General features: G+C 29.7%; 4 protein-coding genes across 5 annotated transcripts; 3 read left to right on the top strand and 1 right to left on the bottom strand.

The window, feature by feature from the left end:
• The first annotated feature begins 1467 nt into the window (after positions 1-1467).
• On the top strand, positions 1468-4379 carry Papss (PAPS synthetase). 2 transcript variants are annotated; one of them, XM_035095450.1, is made up of 4 exons: positions 1468-1569; positions 2120-3571; positions 3643-3925; positions 4007-4379. In XM_035095450.1, the coding sequence occupies exons 1-4, from the start codon at positions 1513-1515 to the stop codon at positions 4120-4122; spliced, it is 1908 nt and encodes a 635-aa protein (XP_034951341.1). In that variant the 5' UTR covers positions 1468-1512; the 3' UTR covers positions 4123-4379. The 2 variants fall into 2 exon arrangements, with proteins under 2 accessions (XP_034951341.1, XP_034951342.1); XM_035095451.1 differs by lacking the exon at positions 1468-1569 and adding an exon at positions 1867-1998.
• Positions 4380-5922: 1543 nt separating this feature from the next.
• On the top strand, positions 5923-7786 carry lft (lowfat). Its single transcript, XM_035095455.1, has 4 exons — positions 5923-6220; positions 6390-6571; positions 6690-7030; positions 7110-7786. Exons 2-4 carry the CDS (start codon positions 6418-6420, stop codon positions 7512-7514), a joined length of 900 nt encoding a protein of 299 aa, XP_034951346.1. The 5' UTR covers positions 5923-6220; positions 6390-6417; the 3' UTR covers positions 7515-7786.
• Positions 7787-8215: 429 nt separating this feature from the next.
• ClpP (Caseinolytic protease proteolytic subunit) lies at positions 8216-9839 on the bottom strand. The gene is made up of 4 exons (XM_035095456.1): positions 9284-9839; positions 9049-9183; positions 8576-8966; positions 8216-8513 (listed from the first exon to the last, which is right to left on the bottom strand). The coding sequence occupies exons 1-4, from the start codon at positions 9320-9322 to the stop codon at positions 8377-8379; spliced, it is 702 nt and encodes a 233-aa protein (XP_034951347.1). The 5' UTR covers positions 9323-9839; the 3' UTR covers positions 8216-8376.
• Positions 9840-9961: 122 nt separating this feature from the next.
• Positions 9962-13726, top strand: SMC5 (structural maintenance of chromosomes 5). Its single transcript, XM_035095448.1, has 3 exons — positions 9962-10174; positions 10265-10592; positions 10674-13726. Exons 1-3 carry the CDS (start codon positions 10113-10115, stop codon positions 13425-13427), a joined length of 3144 nt encoding a protein of 1047 aa, XP_034951339.1. The 5' UTR covers positions 9962-10112; the 3' UTR covers positions 13428-13726.
• The last annotated feature ends 41 nt before the right edge of the window (positions 13727-13767 follow it).

Here is a 13767-nt window from a genome sequence, read left to right as displayed (position 1 = left end):
AGTGTATGTATGCATAGAATGAGGTTAGTGTGTGAGTATACACGCGGGAAACGTACGCGCGTAAAATCGCCCCTCAGCCCGCCAAGCTTTAGGCAATTGAGAAGGACATTATGCCACGTAATTTGCAAACAAACTTGTTGATATATAAATTATACATTTTTAAAGGACAGATGAAATTCATTCAACTATAATGTCATTTTAATTCCATGAATTGAAAATCCATTTACTAATGTAATTTAGATGTAATAATAACGAAAATTTGGAAAAACCGTTTATTTATGAAGAAAAAAGGAGGGAATTGATAGAGACTCGTTCGTTTGTGTTTGTCTATAGGATTACTATATACGGTATAGAAAAATCGTGTTAACGTCACAATATTTTGACTCTTAGAATATATTGAAGAGCAAATATTGTCAATGAAAAATAGTCAATTTAAGCCAATAATCGTGTATACTTTTACTAGATAACATTTTTGGAGTTAATAGCAGACTTATCGGAAATAAAAAATTAAAAATCATTAATTCAATGATGCATTTTGTTTGAATATGTTATCTTTGCATATTAAATACATTACGTGAGTTTTCATAAAAATTTATGGCTAAATTTTATTTAATCAACATACATTTAATACATGATTAAGTACTGTAATATACAGTGTATATATCTGCAACTGTCGTTTATTAGAAATGAAAATAGACCTGGATAAAATCATTAGGGAAGACGACCTTTCGGAGTATAACGTACCAAGTTATCTATAGAGTTTCTTAGCTTATAATTTTACCTTCAAAGGTAGTCACTGTCATTACATTGTATCTAAAATTTTATTTGTTCATCTACCTGCACTTAAGTCTCACTTAATCATGATTTATGGTTCAATACTACGAAATGACTATTCGTTGTGTCAATATTAAACACCATGCTTTTATTCGTCAATCGAAATGTATGAAATAATGTTCATTTTAAGAAAAATCAGCAACAATTGAATTATAAAATTGAATTTTTTTATTTTGAAAATAATTGTTGATATTCAAAATTAAAAAAAAAATTTAATTATTCAAAAAGTGGCATTTAAATGGGTGAAATCTACTTGTTGGTTATCTCTGTTGATAATATAGGAATTTTTTTATTTATTTACCAACAGTTAATAGTTGTTTAAATTGTCAAAAAATTTAGTAGTAGGGATGTTAAGGTTATAGTTTGAGGGGTAGTATTCTAATGATTGAAGCATTCGTTAGAATTTTTGTAGTGGGAGATATGAAGTTTGACGAAAAGTAAGCATAGTGGGAGTGCGTTAGTATACTCTTCAGGTAGTATCGGTCAAAATGTTTCCGATATAGCTTTTCCCACTTTGTAACAATTTTTAATTACTTTATGACATATTGTATACCTAGTGTAAATATGATACGTTGCACTCAGAAGAGCGGTATACCTGGAACGTATTTCAAAAATATGTTATTGACCATTTAGTATAAATTTAATTTATAATGACAAAACCAAGCCTTTGCTCATAAGATGTTTGAAATGGATTCTAATGCTGAAGTGTCATCTTCAAGTAAACGAATTATGACGGTATGTAAATAATTATAAACAATTATGATTAAACCTGCATTATGAAACTCAATCGTTATCAGTGTATGAACAATTCTATTGTTACAAATATTACTCTATTACAATAGAAAATAAGCACACAATTTTTCAATGTAATTATTAATAATATACTGCAGTGGTGCCACGTAGACAAAACGGTACTTTCAGCATATTTCAACTTAAAACTTCAAAGTATAGAATTTTTTTGCACGAACGTTTTAAGTTCAAATTTATGTTGTAAATTTTCACATATAAGTATAAGTTTAATTAAACAATTTAAATTGATAAATTTTTGAATGAATATTAAAGTTTAAAAATACATAGTTCATTCAAAAATTAATATAAAATTATTTTTTAACTTTATTTTATTTAGCAATTGTTGGTGCAAGTATTAACACGTTTTTTGAAATGGTAAAAAATTTAAACTATTTAATAATTATATTAATAGAAATATTTGTTATATAAATTAAAATTGATTACGTTGTTGTAGTAATTTTTTAAAATTATTTACAAAATAAAATAATTTTTTCAGGCTTGTACAAACGTATCAATTCAAGCACACAATGTATCTCGAGCGAAAAGAGGTCACAAACTCAGCAACGTTGGAGGCTTCAGAGGCTGTACCGTCTGGTTGACTGGCTTATCAGGTGCTGGAAAAACTTCAATAGCTTTTCAAGTTGAAGCGATTTTAGTAGAACGAGGAATTGCCGCATATGGTTTAGATGGAGACAACATTAGAACTGGATTGAATTGCAATCTTGGTTTCAGTCCTGAAGATAGAAAAGAAAACATCCGACGAGTTGCTGAAGTTGCAAAATTATTTGCAGATAGTGGACAAATTTGCTTATGCAGTTTTGTATCACCTTTTGAACAAGATAGACAGATGGCGAGAAAAATCCATAAAGATTTTGATCTACCTTTTTTCGAAATTTTCGTTGACACTCCTCTAAATGTTTGTGAGGCAAGAGATACTAAAGGATTATATAAAAAGGCCAGACAAGGTGTTATTAGAGGATTTACTGGTATAGATCAAATTTATGAACGTCCAGTCAAGCCAGATTTAGTTGTAACAACTGAAAATTGCACTCTAGAAGAGTCTGCATCTCAAGTAATTAATTTTTTGGAGAATCAAAAAATTATTCCTACAATTTCAAAACAATCATGGTTAATTCGAGAGCTTTTTGTACCAGAATATCGTATAAATGATGCTAAAGCTGAAGCAAATTCATTAAAAAGTATAGAAATAAGTGAAATTGATGTGCAATGGCTTCAGATTTTAGCAGAAGGATGGGCCGCACCTCTAACAGGATTTATGAGGGAAGACCAGTATCTTCAAACGCAGCATTTGAAATGCCTTATCGACGAGAATGGTAAAGAAATAAATCAGTCGATTCCTATTGTCCTTCCAGTACATTCCGAAGATAAATGCAGGGTAGAAGGTGATTCAGCTGTTACTTTAAAGTATAAAAACCAAGCATTAGCTATTTTAAGAAAACCTGAATTTTATCCACATAGAAAAGAAGAAAGATGTGCTAGGCAATTTGGTACTACTGATATCAGACATCCGTGTATCAAAATTATTTATCAATCTGGAGATTGGTTAATGGGAGGTGATGTAGAAGTACTAGAGAAAATTAAATGGAATGATGGTTTAGATCATTATCGTTTAACTCCAAATGAAATACAAATGAAATGTAAAGAAATGAAAGCTGATGTTGTTTTTGCATTCCAACTTAGAAATCCTATTCATAATGGACATGCCCTTCTCATGCAGGATACGAGAAGGAGATTGGTAGAAGAGCATGGATTTAAAAATCCAGTATTATTATTACATCCTCTGGGAGGATGGACCAAAGATGATGATGTTCCTCTATCCATTAGAATTCTTCAACATAAAGCAGTGCTTGAAGAGAATGTCTTAGATACTAATTCTACTCTTTTAGCTATTTTTCCGAGTCCGATGTTGTATGCAGGTCCGGTAGAAGTAAGTTATTAACACGAATTTTTTTATTTTAACAACTAAAATTAATTTTAAAAACTTATTTTGTGGTTTAGGTGCAATGGCATGCAAAAGCTCGAATGAATGCAGGAGCTAATTTTTATATTGTTGGAAGAGATCCAGCTGGAATTCCTCATCCGAATAAAGATGTTACACCAGACGGGAATTTGTACGATCCTACACATGGTGCTAGGGTTTTAACAATAGCTAGAGGCTTAGATAACTTGGAAATTCTTCCTTTTAAAGTCGCTGCTTATGATACTAAGCACCAAAAAATGGCGTATTTTGATCCTAAAAGACAGCAGGACTTCGACTTTATTTCAGGAACAAGAATGCGAGGTAAATATTTTATTGGAGTAATCTTTTTATTATCATTATTGAAATAATAATAGACAGATAATTAATAATTTTCAATAATAGATCTAGCAAGAAAAGGACAAGAACCACCTAACGGATTCATGGCTCCAAAAGCATGGCAAATTTTAGTCAACTATTATCGTAATCTTGACGAAAATATGAAAGATGTAAAAATGTGATACGCGTACAGTTTTATTGTCAAAGCTTTAATTTTAATACTGATTAACTTTTAACATCAATTTTGATCATTGATCCAAAATTTTAAATTAATTATGACTACCACAAGCAATATATCTTTTTAATCTTTAGTTCAAACTAACCAGTCAATATTATGAATCATGGTCTAAATGTAATTTTATGTACATACATGTATACATATGTATGATGTTAATTTTATAATCTTATTTTCATAAATTATTATTTTTATAATATATCAAAACGGGTCCTTAAATAAAATTTTATCATGTTTTATTACAAGCACTATGTACTTAGAAAAATAAAGCAATTACTTTTATTATCAATGAACAATTATTGCTCACAAGACTAGCTACGTAATAAAACATCAGTTTATTTATACTTTACGGATATCAGAAATGTTTATTAATACTTTTTTTTAAAAATGGATTTATTTATTAGTGCAATTCTGCAGGAACAGTAATCACGTTATTTTTTTTGAGAATAAGTTTATGACCTCGAATGACTTTCATAAGCATGAAGTTCATAGTTTAAAAAAATATTTATGTTGATAACTTGAATATTAAAGATAACATTATTTCTATTAAAAACGTTAAGTCTAGATATATAAAATAAATTATAATAAATAATTGATATCCAAATCAAAAATTCTGTTGAAACTCATAGAAGTATGTGTTTTTTTTTATTTTTCTTACAACTTTCGTATGATGAAGGAGTGTTTTATGCATTGGAATCTTCAGTCATCCCTTCCATTTATATTTGTCTCCAGCAGCGGTACGGATTCTATATGTGAAATATAACAGCAACTTCCAGTGATTTCATGCGCATGAATAATTTTTCAATTCAAACATCAGTATATATCATCCAATACCAATAACGCAATAAAATAATTTATAGAACAATCAATCAAAAATGTCAAGCTATTCAAATACTAACAATTCTTTAATCAAACAGCCATTTGAGTATTATATGATAAATATGCCAAAATTGTTTAATCGATTTTAAAATTATTTCTTAAAAAAGTATATAAAATTAACTATAAATTTTTGAGTTTAAACTGAAGAATTAATCAAATTGATAAATAATTTTATTAATTGTTATATTTTTTCATTTCAAGACGATCAAAAAGTTAAAATTTATTATTTAATAATAATTGACAATTTAAAAATTACAATATCGATTTATTTTAGTAATGATTCCAATAATATAAAATGATGACAATGCGTTATGGCCTTTGTCCGCTTGTCACCTGTTTGTCTGGTTGCTCGTGATCTAAAAAAAAACAAGATGAGCGAGAGAGAGATCGTGAGAACCGGTAGAGAGGTCCGGTAGTTTCGTCGTTACCGATCAAGTCCCCTTGTCTTGGTTTGCGGGTGGAGAACCGTTGGTATTTTGCAGGGTTCAGATTCAGGGACGCATCTATTTCTCCAAAATTAATTCAAACAAACCTATTACTCGACATGAAGAAATCAATCTCACTCCAAACTTTCTATTTGCTTACTTTTTCATTTTTCTCTATGACTAGACACCTCTCTACTTTTTATGTGTCAATTTATCTAACTAAAAATCATCAATTAAATTGTTCATGATGTATAAAATAAGCTATAGATTTAGAAAATCTAATAAATAAGTATTAAATATATGAAAAATTGTGTGGCTGAATGAAGGATTGAATTTGCAGATCGGAGACATAACATGGAGAATCATGAGAAGATGGATGTGATGGTAGAGGAGAGGGTGCGGCGTGTAATAAAACCGGCCCTGGATTTCTGGAAATCGTCAGTGGTCCGGGGCCATTAAACGCGTTATATGTCTTGCAATTTGATCCTGCAGCACTCAGTGCGCCGATCAGTGAGTAATTTACGCGAATTCTTCAGCATCGTTGAGAACTCTGGCAAAGTAAGTCATACGTATTTTGACTGAGACACCGGGCTAGTACATGTAGCTTCCAGTCACGACAATCAACGTGATCTATTTAAAAGGCAATCGATCAGCAAATCTATCATCGGTGGCAACTAGTTCGTGCACTCTCCAGTGCACAATTCAAAAAAGGACATTGAAAAAATTGCCTCTGAAATTTCTGTAAGTTTTGGTTATTCTTTTGAAATAAATTTTATTGTCGCGGCAATAATTTATTCAAAAAACGACATTTGAGTTCGATACACGTTATCAAATTATTTTTTGTATTATTTTTGTTGAGCACATTTAATTATTCAGAATCACATGTTATTCTAATAAATTTCTGTTTTAGAGTAAATGTTTACTAGTTATTGAAAGGGATGCAGGGCATCATGCCAATAAAAGCTAAAGCAAGGGTGGAAAATATGGGAGTATCAGGAGATCTTGTTGATGCACGAGCTAAACAAGTACTTAGAGAAGCTGTCGATGCCGTTGTTAATAGTTTTGCTAAACATACTCAAGGCTATGGTAGAGGTACATCTTCATTTTCAATTATTTTTTACATATTCATAATGGCTTTCATATTTAGATTCATGACAAGTTGGAAATAATCAAATGTGTAAATTTAACTATAAAAATACTTTTTTTACAGTCAATGTAGTAGAAGCACTTCAAGAATTTTGGCAAATGAAACAGAGTAGAGGTACAGAATTACGAAATGGAGCATTAGTCATTTATGAGTCAGTTCCTGGAGCAACTCCTCCGTATGTTTGCTATGTTACATTACCTGGTGGTTCTTGTTTTGGAAGCTTTCAAAACTGTCCAACAAAAGCTGAAGCTAGAAGATCAGCTGCTAAAATAGCTCTTATGAATTCGGTATTCAATGAACATCCATCAAGAAAAATCACAGATGATTTCATTGAAAAAGCTGTGGCTGAAGCTAGAGAAAGCTTCAACAAACCTGCTTCAAGTGCAAGTAGTAGCCAATCACAGGTAATTAAACTACTAAGATTTATCAATTATTTATGAAAAATAAGAATTGTTGTTGATTAATTTTGTATTTTGATTCTAGAATAGTGGAGATGAAAAAGAAGATCCTAATACGGGAATAGGAGCATTTCGCTTTATGTTAGAATGTAATCGCGGTAGAACAATGTTAGAATTCCAAGAATTGATGACTGTTTTCCAATTACTTCATTGGAATGGATCTTTGAAGGCTATGAGAGAAAGACAGTGCAGTAGACAAGAAGTTGTTGCTCATTACAGTCATCGAACTCTTGATGACGATATGCGTACTCAAATGGCTTTAGACTGGGTTGCAAGAGAGCATGAAAATGGTGGTGGTGTTGTAGCTATGGAACTTGCTCTTGCTGAGAGAGAATTAGAGACTGCTAGGCTTGCTGGTCGTGAACTAAGATTCCCAAAAGAGAAGAAAGATATTCTCATGCTTGCTCATGCTCAGATTTGCTCCCAATAATTTTAATTAAACGAAAGTAATTTTATGCCTTTCATATTTCTTGCGGAACACTTATCTGATATATCTAAATTGACTATAACTTTAGTTTGAATAGAATTACCAAGATTTTTGTTAAACAATAATCAAATTATTTTTTTAACAGTATAGATTGTGGGGTTTAATTGTATATATTTAAATATATATAAATATGTGTGAAATTTAATCGTTAAGCATGGGAATCTTTGTTTTTATAATATTGTTACAATATTATTATTGATTGGGCATTTTTTAATGAAATTCGCGAGTTTATAATAACTTTTAATTGCCCAAATGACATATAACCATAGCAATGTTACAGATTAAATCAAATTAATATTTATAGCTATATTATATTCTAGTATGATCAAAATAATTCCAACATGATTTATAATGAAACTTATTTATTTGATGATAATTTCTGTTTGATTTGAAAAATTTTTCAAAAATCATATCTCGCGAATGCTATGTGATAAAGATCTAGTTTATTAATCATTTTTTTAAGTTTAATGTTACTGTAATATACACAATAAACCGAATGTTTTTATTTTTTATTTTTTACAGATGAATCTAAGTTAAGAATAGAAACATGAATGATCAAATATTATATAGACATAAAAATGTAACTTTTACAAAGAAATTATACTACCTTTTATTTGGAAAATTATGATTTATCTTAGTATAAGATAGAATAGTTTATAACAATGTTTATTAAATATGTTATTTTTATTATGATATTTTTAATTATATTAAATATTAACAATCAACATCACTATCTATTTTTTTCAAATTAAAAAAATCATAAAAAATCATTATGTTACCACGTTCTGTATCACCTCGAACATAATTAAACTGTCGTTTCAGTCATTGATGATTTTTCCTCTTCATCTGTTTCTTGTAAAGGGTGTTCTAAAATTTTATCAATTATACCAAATTCTTTTGCGTCCACTGGAGACATAAATTTGTCTCTTTCCATGCTACTTTCTGTAAAAAAAAAAAGATTGTCAAATATAATTTATGGATCAAAAAATACTATTTTTCATTACCAATTTTATGCAATGTTTGCTTGGTATGTTTGACATAGAGGTCATTAATTTGTTTCTTCAATTTTATTATTTCTTCTGCTTGGATTTGAATGTCTGTTGCTTGGCCTTGAACTCCACCTGATGGTTGATGAATCATAATCCTTGCATTTGGAAGAGAATGTCTCATTCCAGGAGCACCAGCAGCTAATAATAAACTTGCCATTGAACAGGCTTGACCTACACACCAAGTTGCTATGGGTGGAAGTACATATTGCATCGTGTCATAGATTCCAAGCCCTGCAGTAACACTTCCTCCAGGAGAATTAATGTACAAGTGGATAGGTTTTTTACTACTTTCTGATTGGAGAAATAACAACTGGGCTACTACTAAAGATGAGACATCATCAGAGATCTTAAAGTCGAGAACAATGATAACATATTTTAATAGTAAGTAAAATCATTTTTACTGTTAAAAAATATTGCGTCATGCTTACAGGACCCATCAAACAAATAATTCTTTCTTTCAATAATCTAGAATAAATATCATAAGCTCGTTCTCCACGACCAGTTTGTTCTACAACCATGGGTATTAAGTTTAAATTTCGAGAAATGATTGTTCTTGTATGGTTCTGTAACAAATAATAGTAAAATAACATCCTTATTTGACAATTATTATTTTTTGACCTAAATAATATGGATATTTAAGTTATTTCTTTGAAAAATACTTACAGTTGTATTTAAAATACCAAACACTTTCCTTAGTAACATCTTAAAAAGGTTATGTTAATTACTAAATATTGAGTATACTAACGTTGATATTTTATTCTAAATTGACTGTTTATTTTTTTGCATTAACAATATAGTATTTAGTTAATTTCAAGTGTAACAAAGGTTATTGTTTCGCAAATATTTAATGTCAAATATTTTGAAACATTCAACAGAAAGTCGATAAGGTAGAAAATTATTATAAGTTAGTCATATGGGTTACAAGACAAAAGGCGGAATATTTCATCAGTAATTCCTTAGAATTTAATTAATCAACTAGGAGTTAATTCTTTTCATACAGAACTCCTCTGAGAGTCATCTTTCTGGTTTTTTTACAAAAAAATATGGCCTTTAGGGGTTATAAGCCCCTGCTCAGCCAATTTTATATGTATAGAAGTGTACAAATCTAAGTTATATTTATTAGTAACCCAATTATATCTTGAAAATATGTGTAATACTGAAAGTTACACGTAAAATTCTTATCAAATTATCTTTTATTTGTTGATTCAATTAATTTCTTACAGAGAAAATAGATTAGCGTAGATTAATTTTTAAAAAAAGCTATTCACTAGATGGCGCTAAAGTGAAATTTTCTAATTCGTTCAATTCAAATTTTCAAAAGTACTGTTAGTGCCATCTTTTAAAAATAGAAGACAATAGCGGTATGACAAAGAAAGATCGGAAAGGAAATGCGCAGTTATTCAGTTTCCCTCTAAAAAAGTAACGTAGAGGGTTAAAACAATTCGTTCGTGAACTTTACTTGTTTATTCGTGATGTAATTAAACTTTTCAAAATGACAAATACGGACATCATAAGCCAAGGAATCATTAAAAAAATTTTCCTGAAAGATTTTATGTAAGTTATATTATCATGTCATAGAAATAGTTTTAATAAATAATTAACTACAAAAAAAACGAAAAATTAACAAATAAAATTTTTTACTAGTACATATGATGAGATAGTTTTCTTGCCTGGAAGATACTTCAATGTTGTCATAGGACCAAATGGTACCGGTAAGTCTACACTCGTAGCAGGAATAGCCTTAGGGCTAGGAGGATGTCCTAAAGATCTTGGTAGAATTGGTGAAATTTCTCAATACATAAAAGGTCAATGTGAAAAAGCATTGATTGAAATTGAACTTGAAAATGGACCGAACGAAACTGTCAAAATCAGTCGCATGTTCAATACAAGGAACAGGTCTACATGGATGATTAATGGAAAAACTGTTACTGAAGCTGAAGCTCAAGATTTGATTGCAAAATTCAATATTCAGGTAATTTCATTGCTTGAAAGTTTATAAAGATAATGAATTATTTATATATCATAATCTTAAAATTATGTCTTTGTTAAATAGGTGAACAATCTTTGTCAATTTATACCGCAAGAAAAAATTAATGATTTCGCAAAAATGAGCCCACAGGAGCTGCTATTAAATACAGAAAAGTCTGTAGGAGATCCAAAAGTATATGATTACCACATGCAATTAATAAGAAATAAGCAAAAACAAGAAGAAATATCTAACGAAATTGGTCAGAAAAAAACTGTGCTTGAATCTGATACTCAAAAATATCAACAATTAGATGAAATTGCTTCACAATATAGAGAAAGAAAAGCAATTATGAAAAAAATAAAAAATTTGGGACAAAAAAAAGCTTGGGTACTGTATGATATGACAAGAACAGAACTGATTAATTTGAAACATCAAAGCAATGGTCTTAAGAGTCAAATATCTGATCTAAAATCGACTTTGGATCCCATTTTAAGTCAAATGAATGAAAAAGGCAAAAAAATAAAAGAATTAGAAACTTCTGTTCAATCTTACAATCTACAAATTAAAAATTGTGAAACTAAATTATTAAAAAATATTGAAACTATTGAGAGTCTTCATCTTAATGTAATAAATATAAAGAAAAATTGCAAAGAAGAACTAAAAATGGAAGAAAGTCGAGATAAATCTATTAAACTTGAAGAAACACATAAAAGTAAATTAGAAAATGACATGCAGCTATTGATGGAAGAAATCGGTACTGAAGAATCAGTTCATAAAAAATTACAAGTAATCAATGATAAAATAAACAACGAAAGAAAAAAAATGGATGAAATTAATAACGAAGCTGTATTTTATAGAGAAAAGTTGAATCTTGTAGCACGTAAAATACATCAACTAGAAGGAGAATTAAAGCAGCTTAGCGATGTTCAGTCGAAACGTTTAGATTTACTTCGTTCTATGAATTCACATGCTTATGAAGCAGTTATGTGGCTTCGAAATAATAGAGATAAATTTCGAAGTGTCATTTATGAACCTATGATTTTACATATCGATATTAAAGAACTTAAATATGGTAAATTTTTTGAAAAGATAATTCCTAGACGAGATTTGGAAGCTTTCGTTTGTGAAGATAAACAAGATATGAATCTTTTATTAAGATATTTACGCGATCAGCAAAATCTAGTAGTCAATGTAGTCCATTCTGATTCAACTGAATCATTAAGTACTGTACCCAGGATACCACTCAATAATCTTACACGATACGGATTCTATTCTTATGCAATTTCTTTTATTTCTGCTCCTGACTTAATTATGAAGTATCTAATAAAAACATACCATATTCACAATATTCCATTTGGTACAGCTGCTGTAGACGATAACATTGATGCAGTGCCTACTGAGTTATTCTCTTTTTTCAGTCCTAATTATCATTATAATGTTCGAGTATCTAGGTATACTAAAGACAAATCCACACAAATTAATCCTTTGCCAAATCATGTACGAATGTTTTCTATTGTTGTGGATCATAACAAAATTGCGGAAAATACTCAATTATTAGAACAAAGACGAAATGAGCATGCACAACATGAATCGAAATTAAGAGAGACTGAAACAAAGTTGATGGAATATAACGATAAAATGGAATCGCTTCGTAAGTCAAGAAAAGATTTAGATACTAAGAGTAAACAAATTCAGATGCTTAATAGTCAAATCAAAAGGAAAACTAATGAAATTATACAGCTTCAAAATCAACGAAGGAGTTTTGAAGATATTAAAAATGCTGCAAATAATGCAATACTAAGTGTTTTGAAAAAACAAACAGAACTGTATAAAGAATGTGCTGGAGAGCATAAAAAAGCGATTGACATTATTAAACAATCGAAAACTAACAATTTTTTATTGAAATTAGCAGAACGTGAGTTAAAAAAAATTTCTGATAGTTCGAGACAATATAAAGACCAACTACAGGAAGTGGAGAATGAATTCAGAACATTGGCCAGGCAAATAGAACCAATGCAAGTTGAGATTAAAAGATTGCTTGGTGAAGCTATACGTTCCACAGACAATGTCAGTTCTAGCGATAGAGCAGCATTTGCTAAATATGAAAGAATCTTTGCTAAATTACCTCCGACAATTGAGGAGATAGACGAAGCTATTCAGTCAGCTAAAGCTCGACTTTTCTGTGCAGGTGACACTCATCACGGCGAAGAAATCCTTGAAGAATGTGAATTAGTTAAACGAAAAATTGAATCACTTAAAGTAGAGATAGAAAAATTAGAAGAAACATTAGCGAAAAATAAAAGAGATACAGAGGAGTTACGTGATCAGTGGTTACCACTAATTGAAAAGCTTACTCGTACGATTAATGGCAAGTTTTCAAATGGTTTCCAATCAATTGGATGTGTCGGTGAAATACAACTCAAACATAATGGAAATCCGATGGATTTTGATCAATATGAATATAAAATTTACGTTAAATTTCGAGATGTTGATGATTTACAAGAGTTCAATATAAACCGTCAAAGTGGTGGTGAACGAGCTTTTACAACTGCTGTTTACATGCTGTCTCTTCAAGAGATGTGTCGAGTGCCATTTAGAGTTGCTGATGAAATAAATCAGGGTATGGATGCTATTTATGAAAGGAAAATATTTGATAAACTTGTTGAGCTTACGTCAACAGCACATGGATCACAATATTTTTTGATTACTCCCAAGTTACTTCCTAATTTACAATACAACGAAAATGTAAGAGTTCATGTTGTTCACAATGGGCCATATATTATTCCATATGATAGATTCAATCTACAAGATTATTGTGCGAAATTGGAAAGGAATTAATTATCTTTAACTATATATTGTATTATATTTTTGTTCTTTATCATTTTTATTTGATTGTTTTTAATTATGATCTCGTTAAAACTGACAAAGTCAGTGTACGCATTTCCAATACATGCAATATAATTTATCTTTGAGTATTGCATTGACTATTATCTTACTTTCGATTTATTATTATTAAAAAAAATTTCTCAAGTATTATTCTATGAAAATAGCTTTGCTTGATTCTGTTTATTTTATGAGCCAGACAAAAATATTGTAGAAAAAATAAGCAAAATAATTACTATCAAGAGTTTTAATCAAAAATATTTTTATAAAGCGTTCTTCATGTGTTTTATTATTG

The sequence above is a fragment of the Chelonus insularis genome, unplaced genomic scaffold, assembly GCF_013357705.1.
Source record: "Chelonus insularis isolate UGA/USDA-ARS -01 unplaced genomic scaffold, ASM1335770v1 contig_135_pilon, whole genome shotgun sequence".
Classification (NCBI taxonomy): Eukaryota; Metazoa; Arthropoda; class Insecta; order Hymenoptera; family Braconidae; genus Chelonus; species Chelonus insularis.
This window is presented reverse-complemented; position numbering and strand designations above follow the sequence as displayed.

Coding starts and splice junctions, on each gene's coding strand:
- ClpP (XM_035095456.1), bottom strand. CDS start 9,322: ATGTTACTAAGGAAAGTGTTTGGTATTTTAAATACAACT. Junction 8,967..9,048: donor TTATTTGTTTGATGGGTCCT/GTAAGCATGACG, acceptor CTCGACTTTAAG/ATCTCTGATGATGTCTCATC. Junction 8,514..8,575: donor GCAAACATTGCATAAAATTG/GTAATGAAAAAT, acceptor TTTTTTTTACAG/AAAGTAGCATGGAAAGAGAC.
- SMC5 (XM_035095448.1), top strand. CDS start 10,113: ATGACAAATACGGACATCATAAGCCAAGGAATCATTAAAAAAATTTTC. Junction 10,175..10,264: donor ATTTTCCTGAAAGATTTTAT/GTAAGTTATATT, acceptor ATTTTTTACTAG/TACATATGATGAGATAGTTT. Junction 10,593..10,673: donor TTGCAAAATTCAATATTCAG/GTAATTTCATTG, acceptor TTTGTTAAATAG/GTGAACAATCTTTGTCAATT.
- Papss (XM_035095450.1), top strand. CDS start 1,513: ATGTTTGAAATGGATTCTAATGCTGAAGTGTCATCTTCAAGTAAACGA. Junction 1,570..2,119: donor CAAGTAAACGAATTATGACG/GTATGTAAATAA, acceptor TAATTTTTTCAG/GCTTGTACAAACGTATCAAT. Junction 3,572..3,642: donor TGTATGCAGGTCCGGTAGAA/GTAAGTTATTAA, acceptor TTTGTGGTTTAG/GTGCAATGGCATGCAAAAGC.
- lft (XM_035095455.1), top strand. CDS start 6,418: ATGCAGGGCATCATGCCAATAAAAGCTAAAGCAAGGGTGGAAAATATG. Junction 6,572..6,689: donor TACTCAAGGCTATGGTAGAG/GTACATCTTCAT, acceptor CTTTTTTTACAG/TCAATGTAGTAGAAGCACTT. Junction 7,031..7,109: donor CAAGTAGTAGCCAATCACAG/GTAATTAAACTA, acceptor TTTTGATTCTAG/AATAGTGGAGATGAAAAAGA.